The sequence below is a fragment of the Ammospiza caudacuta genome, chromosome 21 (assembly GCF_027887145.1).
Source record: "Ammospiza caudacuta isolate bAmmCau1 chromosome 21, bAmmCau1.pri, whole genome shotgun sequence".
Classification (NCBI taxonomy): domain Eukaryota; kingdom Metazoa; phylum Chordata; class Aves; order Passeriformes; family Passerellidae; genus Ammospiza; species Ammospiza caudacuta.
The window spans coordinates 2,516,090-2,533,272 of NC_080613.1; the positions used below are offsets into that span (position 1 = coordinate 2,516,090).

The following is a 17,183-nucleotide window of genomic DNA, read 5'->3' on the forward strand; positions in this document are numbered from 1 at the left end:
AGGTGTGGTCTGTAAATCAGAGAATCTTAGAATGGTTTGGGTTGGAAAGGACCTTAAAGACCCTCTCATCCCAAACCCCTGCCTTGGGCTGGGACACTTCCACTGGAAGGTGGAGTCTGGATGCTCCAGGGGATAAATTAAAGGTGTGCAATGAACAAACTCTGTAAGCACTGCAGCCACACTCCTCTAGAAACAATTCCCTTGTTTTTGGCAGGATGGAGGCATCCTGCCTGGAGCTGGCCCTGGAAGGAGAGCGCTTGTGCAAGGCTGGGGACTTCAAAGCTGGGGCAGCCTTCTTTGAAGCAGCAGTGCAGGTGGGGACAGAGGACCTGAAGACTCTCAGTGCCATCTACAGCCAGCTGGGCAATGCCTATTTCTACCTGAAGGAGTATTCCAAGGCCCTGCTGTACCACAAGCACGACCTCACCCTGGCCAGGTGAGTGTGTCAGCTCTGCTTCATCCTCATCACGCACAGCCCTGAGGGAGGGTAGGTAATGTGGGGTGTAAGCCCAGAAATGCACATCCCAAACTGACTGGGATTGTCCTGTGGAGAACCTGGGACTCACCAGGGATGGGACAGCTGCCTTCAGAGCAGGGAGGTGGAGAAAGGGATGTGGGTGTGGGGAGGGTGCCTGGAGCAAGAGCAGGGTCCCCTCTGTCCCCAGCACTCCCTGTGGTGACCTGCAGTCATTAGAGCAGCTCTGAAACAGCAAACTGGGAACAAGGATCTGCCTTCAGAATTGTGGGAGCCTGTGGGAAGCTCTCCAGCCAGGTGTCTATGCTAAGCTGCAGTTAAATCTGCCTCCAGCAGATATTTTTTATTTTATGAATTAAAATCTCTGAGCTCTTTAACATCTTCATCTTGTAGAACCATTGGGGACCGAATTGGAGAGGCCAAGGCAAGTGGCAACCTTGGGAACACCCTGAAAATCCTGGGGCAGTTTGATGAAGCTGTGGTTTGCTGCCAGAGACACCTGGACATTTCTCGGGAGCAGGGGGACAAGGTAATGCTTCCAGCAGGAAATCTCTCCTGCCTTTAAAAATTACCTGTCTGCAGGTCAGTAAATGTGATCTGGTCAAGGTGGGCTTGGGAGGAGCTGCAGGGGGAAGCTCTCCCTGCTGGCTGCCATCACACATCTGCTGCTGTGAGGGTGAACATGGGGAAGGACAATGTGGGGTCGTGGTTCTGAAAATTGGGGAAGGACAGTGTGGGATTGTGGATCTGAAAAATGGGAAAGGAAAATGTGGGATTGTGGATCTGAAAGATGGGAAGGACAATGTGGGCTCATGGTTCTGAAAATTGGGGAAGGACAATGTGGACTTGTGGTTCTGAAAGATGCTCGTGGTTCTGAGAGATGGGTAAGGACAATGTTGGCTCATGGCTTTGAAAATTGGGGAAGGACAATGTGGGCTTGTGGATCTGAAAGATGCTCATGGTTCTGAGAGATGGGGAAGGACAATGTGGGCTCGTGGTTCTGAAAGACAGGAAGGACAGTGTAGACTCCTGGTTCTGGCCATCTCTGCCCAGCAGAGGAGAGGTCCATGCTGAGATGTGAAGTGTGACACTTTGCTGTTCTTCCTCCCTGTAGGTAGGTGAGGCCAGAGCTCTCTATAATATAGGGAATGTTTACCATGCAAAGGGAAAGCATTTATCCTGGAACACAGCCCAGGACCCGGGCTACCTGCCTCAGGAAGTCAAGGACACACTACAGAAAGCTTCAGAATATTATGAGTGAGTATCCAAGCTTGGCCAGCCCCTTATCCTGCAGGGAACAGGGCCACTGGCTGAGAATTTGCAGGTTGTAATAGATTAGGAATATTTCCCTGAGATGCCAAGCTGTGTTGGCAAATTAATCTCAAGGAAGGTGAGGAGAGGTCTTTTATAAGATCTGAGCTGAAATTCATGCTGGCATTGCCTCTGTGGGTTGAATTGTGACCATGCAATGAAGTGCAGCAGTGCTGCTGGCCAGGGCTGGGGTGGGAAGCTGAGCTCCCAGCTCCTGAGGCCCCTGCTGCTCTCTGCTGGCCTCTGTGAGGATGGAGCCCTGTGTGTCTGCATCCCCCTCACCCCAGGGAGGAGGCACCTTGGAGACCTGGTTCTGCTCAAGGATCTGCACTTTGTCTCACTTGTCACAACCTTGCTTTTCCCAAATCATTGCAAAGATCAGTCATGTGCCACACAGAGAGGTCAGCACCAGAATCTGGGGCTTGTGTTTTCTCCTTGTGCTTCAGAGTTCTGCTTTTGCCATGCAATTTTTAAATAGGCTTTTTAAGTGCAGAGAGTGATAAGATCTTTTATCCTTTCCCTGATATCTGAGGATGTGATAGGGTGGTGAGCTGTTCATAGGCACTTTCTCCAAGGAGTGGTGCATGTAGCATAGCCAGGGGGTGAATTTGTGCTGGTGGTGAGTGCTCCACCATTCTCTGTGCTGTGTAAAGGGTGAAAACAAGATAGAGAAATGCCAGTAGAATGGCACTGTGGATCTGGCCTCTCTCCCTGCAGCAGGACAGGGAAATCTTCCTGTGGCCCTGGTGCTGCAGTGAGGCCATTTCTGGTTTGATGTGAGCACAGGTGTGATCCTGCACAGAGGGGACAGAGCAGCAGGACCTGCACCCCTGGCTTGGCTTGAGCTGCCAGGGCTGTCCAGCACAGGTCACCAGCCTGTCACCTGTGCTTGGGGGGGAAATGCCTTCTCCAGGGCTGCCTCTCCTTCCTCTCTGTGCAGGGCTGTGCCTCATGGATGCTCTGCCTGCTTTCTTTCAGGAGGAACCTGTCCCTGGTGAAGGAGCTGGGGGACAGAGCTGCACAGGGCCGTGCTTATGGCAACCTTGGCAACACCCAGTACCTGCTGGGCAACTTCACTGAGGCCATTGCCTTCCACAAGGAGGTAGGAGACACCTCTGCTCCTTCCTGGCAGCAGCTTTGCTTCTCACCCCAGCCCAGCAAGCACAGGGAGATGTTTCCCCCAGCTGTTCTCCTCCTCCTGTGGGACCCCAGGGTCTGCCCTGTTGTACCACCTCACTCTGAGCAAACTCTGCCCTGTTGTACCACTTCACTCTGAGCAAACTCTGCCCTGTTGTACCAACTCACTCTGAGCAAACTCTGCCCTGTTGTACCAACTCACTCTGAGCAAACTCTGCCCTGTTGTACCAACTCACTCTGAGCAAATCTTACTCCAGTCCCATCAGCCCATCTGAGCAGCTTGAGGGAAGGGTGCTGTTGGCTTGGAAACCAAAGGAGGGATCCAAGGGCAAATTGCAGCTGGGTCTAGCAAGGAGGTTTTTTTTTCTGCTCTTAATTTGTCTCAGTCTAGATTTTAATAAATGCAAGCCATGAATTTAATTAAGCTGCTGAAAGAGCTGTTGATCAAGAATAAATGCTGCTTGTAGAACATAATAACTTTCTGCAAAGCTTTACAGGGAGGTGAGGTGACAAAGTCCCTGCCCCAATTCAAATGCAATTTAGCTTCTGTTGCAGAGTGTGTATCAGTTCCCATGCAGGGAAGATGGAGATTGACTTCTCCTCTGGGTTTTAAATGCTGGGGCCACAGCACTGGGGTTTTGTATTTGCTGGGTGCCTCGTGGCAGGAAGGAATGATGAATTTGACTCCTTCTTAAAAGGCTGATTTAGTATTTTATGATACTATATTGCATTAAAAGTACTATACAAAACTACACTAAAAAACAGAAAAGATATTTACAGAAGGTTAAAGAGATAATAATGAAAACTTTTGACTCTTTCCATGGCCTTGACACAGCTTGGCTGTAACTGACCAATGAGTGAAAACACACCAAAAACCAATGAAACAATCTCCAACCACATTCCACATGAGCGAAACAGAAGAGAAGAAAATGAAACAAGAATTTGTTTTCCTTTTTCTCTGAAATTTCTCAGCTTCACAGAAGCAAAATCCTGGGCAAAAACATTTTTCTGAATATATAACTGTGACACTGGGGTGCAGCCTCACTCCCACTTTTCCAAGAGCCTTTCCTGCTGCAACCACCCTGCCAGACATGTTCAGCACTGGCTGGGTGGGAGCTTTGCAGCCCTGGGAGCTGATCCCCAGGGCAGATGGTCACTGTCACATTTTCTGAAAAATCCCTTCACCAGGATTTTATTTCTCCTGGGAAGTTGAGAGGCCTCAGTGAAAAATGTAAATAATAATAATCTGATTGGCTTCTCCTGTGTTTGGCTGCTTTGGAATGTGGTCTGGAGATTGTTTACCAACAGGTGCATGTTTGGTTTCATGTGGATTGTTTTAATTTAATGACCAACCACCATCAGCTGTGTCGGACTCTGAGGAGTCAGATTCTCAGTTCCTCCTGGGGACCTCACAAATCAGTCACACAAGATCAGCTGCTGTTCCAGAGGGGTCAGTGCTGACAGGGCTGGGTGTGCTGTGTCTCTGCAGCGCCTGGCCATCGCCAAGGAGTTTGGGGACAAGGCTGCAGAGCGCCGTGCCTACAGCAACCTGGGCAATGCCCACATCTTCCTGGGCAGGTTTGACATCTCTGCTGACTACTACAGGTGAGTGCCAAGGGCTGCTCCTTCCTGGGCGTCCTGAGCTGCCGCAGCCATCCCTCAGCCCCAGGGGCTGTTCCTGCAAATCCTGGGCTGCCACAGCCACCCCTCAGCCCTAAGGGCTGCTCCCCTGAATCCTGAGCTGTCACAGCCACCCCTCACCTCCAGGAGCTGTGACAAGGGACCTGAGGAAGCAGGGCTGTCACTCTAGGACATGAAATAAAATTACATGCACACTGGAGCTTTCAAGGTAAAAGAAGGGGAGTTTAATTTCTGACTCAAACATTTATAGATTTTCAAAAGTCACAGTGGATTGGAGGGTGGAAGTGCCACCTCTCCAATGGCACTGGAGAAACCAACAGTCTATGAAGTTTCTCCTCAAGAAAGGAATGTAAAGCAAGTAATTATTTACATAAAATGTGTGAGAAAGTTCACTACAAGGATGTAAACATCAGAAGGCTTGGAAGCATTTAGAAGAACAGGGTGGCACAGGGCTGCTGTGGTGGTGATGCAGGGTGTTGCTCCAAGGGGTGACCTCCCTGTGGCCTGGCACTGACCAGGGTTCTTGGTTCCCACTGTTCCCTGCAGGAAAACGCTCCAGCTCTCCAGACAGCTCAAGGATCAAGCAGTGGAAGCCCAGGCTTGCTACAGCCTGGGGAACACATGCACGCTGCTTCAGGACTATGAGAAAGCCATTGAGTACCACCTGAGGCACCTGGTGATAGCACAGGAGCTGGGGGACAGGTAAGGGAGAGCCCCAGGTGAGGGTGGAGAGCCCTGACCCCTCTCTGACTTCTGCTCTCCGTGCTGGGGTTAAGCACCAGTGATGTGTGTGCTTGGGAGGCATTAGAAATCTCTGGGCAGCCAGTTGTTAGTCCAATCATCTGTCAAAAACTTGACCCGATTCACCTTTCTCGTGTCACTCAAACCTGAGATTGTGCCCCCAGTGCAGTGTCTGTGTGGGCTGAGTGAGATTTCTAATGAGAGGTGCATTGTGTTCAGTGCCTTGCCAGTGCTGCTGCTGTGTTGTCCCAGGAGGGCCTCTAGAGAGCTCCCAAAAGTTATATTTCCCTTAAAAGCTGTGTGTTTAGGGCACACAAGTGTGCCGCTTTGCCATGTTGCTCTGGGCTGGTGCTGGAAACCTCCATGTACAGATGATGTTGCATAGAGAGGCTGCAGATGGTGTGTCTTGGTCTTGCCCCTCGTTATTTAGGAGGCTTGCCTTTTAATTTTTCTTAAATTTAAATTTTTTTTTGAGACGTTGGTTCCTTTTTCCTGGATATTCTGCTCCTGAGCCCTCGTGCAGCTGCAGTGCCTTTGCAGCGTGGTGCTGAATTCCCTGGGAGCCCGGGTGTCCTCCACTAGATGGAGCAGGGACATCGGGATGGGAGAGCTGTGCCAGCAGCCGGGCAGGCTCTGCTCGGGGCAGGCACAATCCCACCAGGGGTGAATCATGCTGTGGGGGTGCAGGCCTGTGGGCTCCTGCGTTTCTGGGAACACACCCTGTGAGCAGAAGGTATTGAGCAGGGTGACAAGAAAAACGGTGAAATGCTGATCAACCCGCCCAAACCTCTGAAAAGGGAGTTGCAGTCATGCTGAACCTCCCCCTGCGCCCCCAGGTGCTTTTTTTATCCTTTCTCCCCCCACATCTGCTCGTTTGCAGAGCTCAGGAGGCTCTGCCTGCTCCTGCAAACAGCTGCAAACAGCCAGGCTGGGGGTCTGGGCTGCCCAGGGCAGCTCCACATTCCCCTGGCTCCTGGAATCCAGCAGTGCCCTGTGGAAGGCTGTGCCTGTGCTCTGCTGGGTGCAGTTTGATGCTGTGAGCTCACCCTGGTGATGCAGTGCTGGGGCTCAGCTGCCTGCAGTGTTCTCTCCCTGCTGGCTCAGCTCTGGGCTGCTGCTGAACCAGAGCTGGGTGTTGCATTCTGTCCTGGTTTAGGGCAAATTTGGGAGAGAATCTCCAAAGGGGTCCCCTCCAGAAAGCAAACCCACATGGCCCCATCCCACAACTGGTTCGGGAAGGATTCCTTGTAGAGAAGTGGAAAGAACCTGTTTATTGAACAGGCACAGCACCCCCCAGCACACAGAACCTGTTTATTGAACAGGCACAGCACCCCCCAGCACACAGAACCTGTTTATTGAACAGGCACAGCACCCCCAGCACACAGAACCTGTTTATTGAACAGGCACAGCACCCCCAGCACACAGAACCTGTTTATTGAACAGGCACAGCACCCCCAGCACACAAAATGAACAGTACCAGATGACACCACTCTGACAAAGATGACAAATTCAGAAAGTCTCTCTTGGGGGTGGTCGCTCTGTTCTCAGTCCCTCCAGTGCTGGGGCAGCTGCTGCAGCCACAAGATGCAAACTCTCGGTGTTCCCAGGTCCCAGTCCGGAGCAGGTTTGAGTGGTTCCAAAAAAAGGAAAGGAGAAACAGTCCAGGAAGGAATTTGGACTGTTTAGCTAAACTAACTAATGAGCAGAAGCAAAGCAGAAGCGAGAGCAAAGCAAAAGCAGCGCCGTGTACTGTCCTGTGTGTCCTGCCAGCTGTGGGGGAGTGGCTGATAGCAAAACCAAATCAAAACTTTCACCCTTCAGAGCCAGTCTTGAAGGCACAGAACATTATATCCAGCATAAACAGAACACACAAATGGGGATACAAGCATCACAACATCACCCTAGGATACATTCTCTCTGTGCAGCTCTGAGAGGAGCCCTGCTTGTGTGAGGTGGGAGCTGGGCAGGAGCTTTGGCTTCTCCTCTCAGGCTGGGGCTCACCAGTGAAGCCAAAGCACGCTCCCCTTCCTGCAGTGCAGGCACTTTGTCCCTGTGGGTGCTGTCCTGCCTCCCCTGTTGTCCATCCCCCGTGTAAGCAGAGTTGGAGATGCCCAGCTTGCTTCATTTTCAGTGTAGAACCTCTGTAGAGGTGGAAGCTGAGCAGGGAGCCTGGCTGTCAGGGCTCTCCAAGAAGCCCTGCAGGCTTTGCCCAGCATTTCTGTGCTTTGACAGTTTGCTGTCCTGCAGGGTGGGAGAAGGAAGAGCCTGCTGGAGCCTGGGAAATGCCTACGTGTCCCTGGGGAGCCACGAGCAGGCTTTGCACTTTGCAAGGAAACACCTTGAGATCTCCCAAGAGGTAAGAGAGGCTGGTGCAAACCAGAGGGAGCCTGTGACAAATGGTGAGAGCAAGGCTGTTCTATGCCAATAAGTTAAATTGATGCTCTCCCTGCTCTGGAAAGCCCTTCTTTCTGTGCTGGTTTAGTTCTTAGGAACTGCAGAGCTTGGCTGGAAAACACTTTTTGATGGGAGGCTCCCAGCCTTGCCCTTGATTACAGCAAGTGTGTGAGCTGTGCTTTGCCCTTAACCAAAGTTCTGTGTGAGACAGGACCTGGGGGCTCCTCCCCTGGCTGGCCAAGGTGTTGTGCAGTGTCCAGGGTGTAAAATCCCACTTTGCTGAGCCCAGGGAGGTTCCAGCTGAGCTGGAGCTGCACTGTGGGTGCTGTCCCTGGGTTCACACAGCCTGCAGCCAGCCCTGTGCCACTGCCACCCCTCTGCGTGTGCAGCTGCTCTGGTTTACCTTGCCCAGCTCTCTGCAGCTTTCCTGGTGCCTCAGAAGTGCAGAAAGCCAGAATTCCACTGTTTGCTCTTTTCGGTGTGTTGAGGAAATCGGCTGTGGCCTCTTTAGTCTTCCCCAGATGAAGAAATTGCCCTCTTGAAGCACTAATTGAAATCACCATCTGTAAGTGTGCTGGGTGTTCTCCTGCCTGTCTCTTAGGTTGGCTAAATCTCTGAGTAGGGCTGACACAGCAGCCTAATTACAGATTTAATTATACTTATCAGGCACACAGAAATACTGTTCTTTGGCCCTGCACATTTTAGGACTTTCCCAGCTCTGCTGAGGCTGGGGCTGAGTCCTCAGATAGCTGGGGGGGCCTGGGAGGATCAGCCCTGGTGGTCCTGGGGCTTTGGGGGTGGAGGGGAGACCCAGCAGGGTGGGGGTCCCAGTGTTGTCACTGCAGGGTGCTGGCTGTGGCTCCAGCTGTGCCAGCTGTGGGTTCCTCGTGGCAGGTGGCTGATGAAATTCCCCCATCATGAATTATGAGAGACTGTCCATTTGACAAGCACCAGGATTTTGGCCAGGAGAAACCTTGTGGAATTCAGTCTTTTCAGGCTGATGTTCATAACTCACTTCCCATCACCTTCTTCCCAACAAAAACCTAATGGTGGCATTTGAATCCAAATGAAACCAGCTCAGGGTAACCACATGGAAACTGCTGCAGGTTGATCAGAGGTTACTCACAAAATCCCACTGGAATAAAGGATATTTACCTAAAAATCCTGGCAGCTGCCACTGCTCTGGAGTACTTTTGTCATCTCAGAGTGCAGCTCTGGGAGGCTGGGGACAGGAACCAGGGCTCTGCTGTGTGTGTGGCCGCTCCTGCCCGGGGTCATTGTCCTGCCTGTCTGTTCCTGGTTGTTAATGGGGCTTTGGAGATGATCTGAACTGAGTGGAAGTCAGGGAAGCACTTAATAAATGAGCATCAAGGACTGTAAGACCTAACATGGACATAGTCATTTCTCTGGAGATGATGTCAACAGCAAATCTCCTGTAATTGGCAGGGGGATTTATGCCTGGTGATAAGCCCTTTGATCTGCCTCCCTTTACTGGAGCTTGGGGCTTTGTCATAAATAATGTGGGGATTTATGGGTTTGTTCCATGCTGCAGACCATGGCAGGGGACACAGAGGAGCTGTTGCCAGGCATTTCACAGGAGCTGGCCTCTCCAGGGGAACAGCCAAGGTCTTCCTCTGAAGATCAGAGGCTGTTTGTGGGTGACCTCTGTGGTGTGCAGCACAGCCATTCCCTGCTTGGCTTAAACTTTGAGAGGATCCAGTGCTGTGTCCCACAACTCCTCATTTTAACATCTCTGTCCAAACGTGTAACATCAGCTTCCTTGGCCTCAGGCCAGCAAGAGGTGGGAATTGGGGAGAATGTGGACTTGTGAAGGAATTTTTGGAGCATTGTGTGGGTGGATCACTAGGAACAACTCGAAGTTGTATGGCTGTGAGCCAGGAGAGAAGGGCTCCCAGGGCCCTGGTGTGCCCACGTGGCTGATGGTGTCTGTGCTCAGTAACTATGGAAATCCTTGAGGAACGGGGCTGGGAGCTCCAGGGCTCTGTGCCAAGCTCTGTGTGCCCGCAGGACAGCCCAGATGAGCCCATTTAGGCTCAGTCCTGTGGCACTGGGCGAGCTGAGCCCTCTCAGTCCTTGCTCTGAGCTGTTTGAGCTGCAGCACGGCGAGCACAGACCCTCTCCCAAATTACCCCTGGGGAACAGAGCTGTGTGCTCTCTCAGGTGTCTCTGTGTTGGATTTTGGGGTGTCCCTGGCAAACCCTGGGCTGGGGGCTGTGTGTTTGGAGCAGCCCTTGCCTTTAACCAGTGCCTGTTGGTTTTCCTGCTGCAGATCGGGGACAGGAGCGGGGAGATGACGGCGCAGCTGAACATGGCCCAGCTCAGGACAGCCCTTGGCCTGGCCCCTGGTGAGGAGCACCTGGCTGCAGCTCATCCCTACCCTGGCTACGAGGCACAAGGTGAGTTCCTGGTGTTTTGGTGGCTTTGGGAAGTCAGGAATTTGGTGGTGTGGGGAGGGACCATTCCTTGCCCCATTTGCAAGTGGGCAGGAAATGGAAATGCTGGAGCAGAATAAGTTGTGAGTGCCTTCACCACAAAGGATGTTTGCTCTGTGCTTTACACATGCTGCAAAAGCAGGAAATGGTCCCCAAAAAAGGGCACAGAAGGAGTTAATGGAATTAATCTGCATTGGGAATGAAATTCCACATGCCATGCAGCAAACCAGCTTTTGTGTCTTTTAAAGCTCTGGTTCTTTTCTCTGATTTGACTGATACCTGAGGCTTTCAGAAGTGACTGGCAGGGATTTTGGCTGCTCTTGTTCTGATTAGCACCCAGTAACAAGCCCAGGGCAGGGGCTGGAGGCAGGCTGGGACCATCAGCAAGCACTGGGTGACAGGAACACCAGCAGTGCTGAATGTGGAAAGACGATGTGACCACACTTGGTCACAGCAGCCAGAGTGGATTTCCTGGGCTCTGGGTCACTGCCTGTGCTGCCAGGGAGCAGGGTGGCACAGACAGGTCCCCACAGAGCTGCCAGGACTGTCCTGGACTACCCACTGCCCACGGGTGGGTGCCTGGCACTGCCAGCTGGCAGCTCCGTGCTGGGGCAGAGTTATTAATGCACTCCCTGCACCCCAGGAGGTGTCACTGATTAAATGTGACCTTGTGGCACGGGCACAGTGCCCTGTGGGCAGCACTGACGTGGAGGGGATGATGCTGGGCTGAGGCACTGTGCCCTGGAGGGGAGGGAGAGGCTGGCTGTGTGTGTCTGTATTGATCTCACATTGATAACCTGCTGCCTCACTGCTGCAGCTGCTCCTGGCAAGGGGAGCTGTGGGGAGGGAGCCAGAGTGTCCTGCTGTGCCCCACTGGAGCTGAGCTCAAATGCTGTGGGGGCCACAGCAGCTCCCCCAGCTCCCTGTGCCCCTCATCTCCTCTTGTAACTCCTGCAGGGCTCGTGCCTGGCATCTCCTCAGGGGATTCCTTCTGTGTGACCGTGTTCACAGGGGTTCTTGGGTTGGGAAAGAGACGAGGATCTGACTCCATGTTTCAGAAGGCTTGATTTATTATTTTATTATACATATTACATTAAAACTATACTAAAAGAATAGAAGAAAAGGTTTCATCAGAAGGCTGGCTAAGAATAGAATAGGAAAGAATGATAACAAAGGTTTGTGTTTCAGAGAGTCTGAGCCAGCTGTGATTGGCCATTAATTAGAGACAACTCCATGACACCAATCCCAGATGCACCTGTTGCATTTCACAGCAGCAGATAACCATTGTTTACATTTTGTTCCTGAGGCCTCTCAGCTTCTCAAGAGGAAAAATCTTAAGGAAAGGATTTTTCATAAAAGTTGTCTGCAACACTTCTGGTCGGTTACTCTGTTGTGAAAGGAGGAGAGGAAATAAATCTCAGTATTGGTGCTTGAGTGCATGTGGTCCATGGGTTGCTCAGTGCCCTCTGCAGATCCAGATGTGCTGTGTTAACATCTGGAGGCAGCAGTGGGATCTGTGCAGGTCTGTGGGGTCCCTGGAGGATGGGAAGGGCTGAGCAGCTGCAGGCAGAGCTCTGGAGGTTGCAGTGACCCCGTTAATCCGCGGTGCTCCCGCTCACATTCCCAGGGCTGGGGCTGTTTGTGGAGAGAAGGACAAAGTGTTCTTGGGAGGAGGAACACAGCAAACAAGTGGGATTAGCAGTGCAGGGACAGAAGGATCTGGAGAGCTGATTCCCCCTCTCCCGCTCCTGGGAATGTGCTGGGGAGGTAAAATCAGCTCTGTGGTGTTGGGCTGCAGGGAGGGAGTGTGAGGCCACCCCTGGCTGAGCTCTCAGTGCTCTGCAGGTGGGGAAGGGTCCCTGTCACAGGAGGCACAGCCTGCAGAGAGGAGCCTGGCTCCTTGATTTCTCCTTAGCTTTTATCCTTTTCAGCTCTCTTATCCCAAACTTCACTGGAGGATGAGAGGCCACCAATGTGTCTCTGAGCCCTTGAGGGGAGGGAGATTTATTTTATGGCTGCCAGAAACTTTGGTACCCTCCTGTGCACCTATTAAATGATTAGAAGAGCATAATTATTTATATTATTAATAGCAGCAGTTTCCAGCCAGAGCAACATCTGTTTCTGTAATAGGAAGCAGGTGAGGGAGTTGAGGTTGGAGCTGGCTCCTGAAGCAGCAGTGCCTTTTGATGTTGACAAATCTCATGGTGAGGAGAACTTTTCACTTTTTTATTCCATTCAGATTCTTTTTCCTGCTTAAGGTTACAAAATGGCTGCACATTCCTAAGGATGATAAACCCCTTTGATGAGGCAAACGTGATTAAACACATCAGTTCCATCAGGCAGGTACAGTAAAGCTTCCTAGCAAAGGCTGGGCTAGGTTTTCACTGTGGTGTCCTTCACAGGCTCCTCCTTGGTCACTGCCCTTCCCTGGGCTCTGGGGGTGGAAGGAGTGCCTGATGTTTCTCTCTGCTCTTCTGGCTCCCCTTGCTGAGCTCTTGATGATTTTAATTAATATTCTGAGAGTATTTGGATGTCAGAAGACAAAGCTGGAGGCTGGGGAAGTGGGGCAGGGCTGCAGGAGTCTTGTGAAAGCAGCGACCTTGTTGGGAAAGGCAAACACAGGGAGCTTAAAGCAACAAACTGAGGGAGGCTGGAGAGGAGCTGGAGCACCAAGTAAATAAACAGGGGCTGGGTTTGCTTCTCCAAACAACCAAAAATGTGGCCCTGAATAAATCTCCTTCTCTTTCACACACTGCAGGCTGGGAGTTGAGCACTGGTAGGCTTTGCCTTTGGAGAGGATGAAGCACTTTCTGTGGCTCCATGGGGTTGTTTTTAGGGGTGAAGGCAACCAGGGTGAGAACCAGCACTGGGGTGCAGACAGACAGACAGACTGCACTGGTGCCCTTTTGCAGAAGAGTTGAAGCTGCAGATCTGCTCTGTGAGGAGCTGCCTGTGCCCAGCATGGACTGGGAGCGCTGAGCTGCCCTTTCCTGGGGGAAATAAGGGATTATTTACAGGTAAATCTTGTCAGTTTGGCTATGAGAATGAGCCTGACTCCCCTCTCTCCTGAGAAGGGGCAGGGATGAGGCTGCCCTGCATGTCTGGTGCTCCAGGGCTCCATGCTGGGATTGCTCATCCCTGTGTGTTCTGCAGTGGGCACAGCACCCCAATCACTCCTGAGCACTGCTCAGCTCTGTGGGGTTTGATTGTGGGGCTCTGCATCCTCAGTGCAGTTTGGAGCTCATCTCTTCACAGGAATCTTTGAACCCTTGGATCAATCAGACTGAAATAGAAAAAAATTCTGCTTTTATGTTTCCCAGCCTGTTTGTTTTTGTTTGTTTGCTCGCTTTAAATATCTTTGAAGTACCTAGAAAGTGTTTAGGGCTGATAAAGCAGGCAGCATTGACCATCCCTGTGCTGATGCAAGCAGGGAGGAGGTGATGCTGCCCAGCCTCAGGGATGTTCCTCCCCTGTCGTTTGCTCAATGCTCCTGCAGAAAGCTGTCAGCTGGGGGCTGTGGCAGTGTGGGAGCAGCATCTTGCTGACAGTGGGCCAGCCCTGCTCCCTCAGGCTGTGATTTCACTGTCTGGGAAGCATTTCCCTTCCCTGGGGCAGGGTTGGGGTCACATCCCCAGCACAGAACCTGCCCAGTGCCCTGCAGCCACTCTGAGCAAGGGCAGCAATTCAAAATGCTCAATGTTAAATCTCCTCAGCTGGATTTGATGTTTCCCAGGAGCTGCTGGGCTGCAGCTCAGCCTTTTCTTCATGGTGAAAAGCAAAGCCTGAGGCTGTGCTGGGTAATTGCACCTGCTGAGGCAGGGGTGATGGATGCATGAAATGCTGCAGGAGCAGAGTGGATTTTGGCCAAGGGAAGGGAGGGTTGGTGGGCTGGTGGCTTTGCTGTGCTCCAGAAGGGGCTCTCAGGGAGAAAATGCCATCCATCCATCCATCCATCCATCCATCCATCCATCCATCCATCCATCCATCCATCCATCCATCCATCCATCCAATCTTCCATCCATCCAATCTTCCATCCTTCCCCTCCTACAGTATCTGGAAACAGGAGTGTTTCTGAACACTTTTGGGGTGCCCAAAAGAGCTGTCAGTGTGGCCCTTCAGGAGAGCTGCCTCCACAGGGGTTCTGCAGTGAAGATTCAGGTTTCTCAAGGTTGCCTCCTCTTTGTAATGAGTTTTTTTCTAAATCCTCTGCTGTTAGAGCTGTGAAGTCATTCCAGCAGCACTGGTGGGGGGATGAACCTCTGAGTCATTTGGATTTTAAACTCAGTAATTTAGCACTCACTTCAGACTGCCCCAGTATTGGCTGTAGGAAGTTTTGAAATGCTCTTTCTGAGTATTTAAGGTTCCTCTCTGATCCTGCTGTGTGCATGAGCCTCCCTCCCAGCACTAGTGTCAAATACAGCAGGAGTTCTTGGCTCACAGCAGAGGAAATGCTCCAGGACTGGAGAAGATGATGTTGTGCTACTGAAATTTGTTTTATCTTGATGCCAGGGGAAATGGCAAGTGCTGGAAAAGAGGGTGAGGAGCAGGCCAGTTCTTGAAGCCTGTGGCAGAGAAGGCACAACGTGGCTTGTGGCAAAGCCATGCATCCAATCCAGATTAAATCTCTTGTTGTGGGGAGGGAGAACTTGTTGGAAATCCTTGGTTCTGGGAGGGCTGAAGTTCCCTTTGGCTGCAGTTTCCGGCTCCAGCCGCACTCCCAGCCCTGCTGAGCTGTCTGGTTCCTTCCCAGACAGTTTTCCCTGGAAGCTGCTGGGTAGGAAATGCCCTGGCTGTGGTGCTGCTCTGGCCATGAGCACAGCACTGCCCTGAGGAACAGGATTCCTCTGCTTGCTGGGCCCTTTACACAGCACAGAACAGAGAAGAAGGAATTTCTCTTTCTTGCCCAGCTAGAATTTCTTTTTCTCTTTTAAAACTTTCTGTGTGAATGGCCGCAGAAATGGATGGTATGCATGGATGTGCCTCAGCATTGCTCTGAGCAGGGCAAGGCCAGAGCTCAGCAGAGCCCCTGTCATCCCTGGGGTGACCTCAGGACCATTCCCTGGCAGGGACAAGCCCTGGGACAGCCAACCTTGGCTTAGCAGAAGCCCTGGCAGAGCTCAGAGCCCAGTCCAGCGTGGGCAGTGTGTTCTGCTGGCTGATCACAGGGGGAAGGATCAGGTCCATGCCCCTCTATTTTACAGGATTTTCCTGTGGGTGTTTGATGGCTGCTGAGCTGACACGTGGCTGCTCCTTCCCTGCCCTCCCTGAGTCAGTCTGGAGGACAGAATCGTGTCCTTGGGCTTGTCTGGCTGCTGGAGATGCTGCCCCCGTTAATTATTGTGTGTCACTTTTAGCTGAACCCTGCTTTTGATCTCTGCTTGCTCAACACCAGCTGATAATGGCTGGTGGGAGGTCATGAGGCTCTGCTGCATCCTGGAGGGGAAATCCTGCCCTCAGAAGGAGCCAGGTGCTGCTGCCAAGCCCATCTCACCTCTGCTGGGTGAGCCCTGGGGCTCTGAGCCTGCTCCAGCTGCTCCACCCAGCTCAGCTGATCTCCCAGAACATCCCTCTGTCCCCACAAGGGTTCCTGTCTGCAGCAGGGATGGCCTGGGGGCTTTGGTTACAGGAGACTGCCTGACACGGCCCAGCCTTCCACAGCCTCCAGGCTTGACTTTCTCAAGTGTTTTCTGCAAATATTCCTCCTAAATATTTCATTCTTTGACCCAAATTGCCAATGTTTTATTTGCAAATCGCCCTTGGTTAGAGAAAAGCTGATGCCTGTTGCACATTTGGGGGAAAACTGGAATCAAAGATGTGCCCAACACCACAGCAGTTACTCAAGAGTTGTAAGGCTGCAAATAAGATCCCCTTGTATTCCAAGACTGCAGCTTTCCTACCTTCAATTTGCTCCTACTGGGGGAAATAAATAGCAAATAAGAAAGAAACTCCCTTGTGCCATTTCCACCTGCAAGGAGGATTCTTTTTCCAGGTTTTAGCTCTTCTGTCTGAATGTGAGGGCTCTTGGCCAGTGATCCAGAGCATCTCCTCATTCCCTGTCCCCATCCAAGGAGCTCTGTGCCAGCTGCTCACCCTGAGTGCAGCCAGGAGATGCCCCAGGGCTCTGGGTGCTGTGTGGCTGTGCAGCACTGCTGTTATTTCTGTTATTGCTGTTCTTTTCAGCCCATTGCTCAGCTGTCAGACTGGATTGTGGAGATGCAGAACTGGGGTGACACAAACACAGAGCATCTTCTCCCAGATCAGCCAGACAAGCATCTCGATGCGAAGGGAATTTCTCTGTACCGCCACAATACTGTGTGCAGCTTTTGTAAGGGAACAGTTTTGCCACAGAGGAGAAAACTGCAGGATTCTTGTTCTGGAGCAGGGCTTTGTTGTGCTCAGGGCCTGTTGGGAGGCTGAGATTTGTTGTGCTCTGGGTAGAGCTCATCAATCAGTGCCTCCCAGCAAAGGGAGGGATGATCCTCCCAAGGATCAGTCCTGTCCCTGTGGTTCTGTGTCCTCAGCCACAGGAGCAGCCAGAGCTGCTGGGATTCCCTGGTCCTTCCCTGCCTGCAGGAGCACAGTGAGCAGATGGCCCTTCCATGGATGGGCACACAGCAGCTTGGCACCAGCATTTTATGGCCCAGCCATTGTAAATAACTGATATTATTTGCTTTCTCTATTTGGAGAAAAGTATTGTTCTAGCCCAGTAGCAACTGGGAAAACAAATGCCACCATTTATCAGGCGAGTGCTGACAATAATAGAGGTCAAGTGGATTTATAGTGCCAGAACCCATTATGTGTTTGAAGACTAATTAAAGCCTTAAATGAGATGCTTGTCCTACTGGAGGATGCTTTTTTATTTTTTTTTCCTTCTTTCTTTTCCTGCTGCTGTTCTTGTTCTCCCCCTCCCCCTTGCCTCTGTCAGAGCTTTGCTGTAATAAAGGAGCACGAGGCTGCCAGAGCTCCCCTGATGAGATGGCAGCAGAGGATGATTGGAGATGCTCTGGAAGCACTGGACCCTGTCCCCACTG

At 51.8% G+C, this 17,183-nt stretch overlaps 1 protein-coding gene across 4 annotated transcripts; it reads left to right on the forward strand.

Moving 5' to 3' along the window:
* Positions 1–215: 215 nt before the first annotated feature.
* On the forward strand, positions 216–16,498 carry GPSM1 (G protein signaling modulator 1). 4 transcript variants are annotated; one of them, XR_009275596.1, is made up of 10 exons: positions 216–436; positions 869–1,004; positions 1,590–1,732; positions 2,765–2,888; positions 4,413–4,528; positions 5,111–5,266; positions 7,553–7,661; positions 9,990–10,116; positions 12,411–12,495; positions 16,333–16,498. XR_009275596.1 is itself a non-coding variant. In XM_058818210.1 (10 exons), exons 1-10 carry the CDS (start codon positions 216–218, stop codon positions 12,920–12,922), a joined length of 1,248 nt encoding a protein of 415 aa, XP_058674193.1. In that variant the 3' UTR covers positions 12,923–13,360. The 4 variants fall into 4 exon arrangements, 2 of the variants coding, with proteins under 2 accessions (XP_058674193.1, XP_058674194.1); XR_009275595.1 differs by lacking the exon at positions 16,333–16,498 and adding an exon at positions 12,911–13,360; XM_058818210.1 differs by lacking the exon at positions 16,333–16,498 and adding an exon at positions 12,911–13,360 and having other exon boundaries at positions 12,392–12,495.
* The last annotated feature ends 685 nt before the right edge of the window (positions 16,499–17,183 follow it).

Coding starts and splice junctions, on each gene's coding strand:
- GPSM1 (XM_058818210.1), top strand. CDS start 216: ATGGAGGCATCCTGCCTGGAGCTGGCCCTGGAAGGAGAGCGCTTGTGC. Junction 437..868: donor CACGACCTCACCCTGGCCAG/GTGAGTGTGTCA, acceptor TTCATCTTGTAG/AACCATTGGGGACCGAATTG. Junction 1,005..1,589: donor CTCGGGAGCAGGGGGACAAG/GTAATGCTTCCA, acceptor TCCTCCCTGTAG/GTAGGTGAGGCCAGAGCTCT.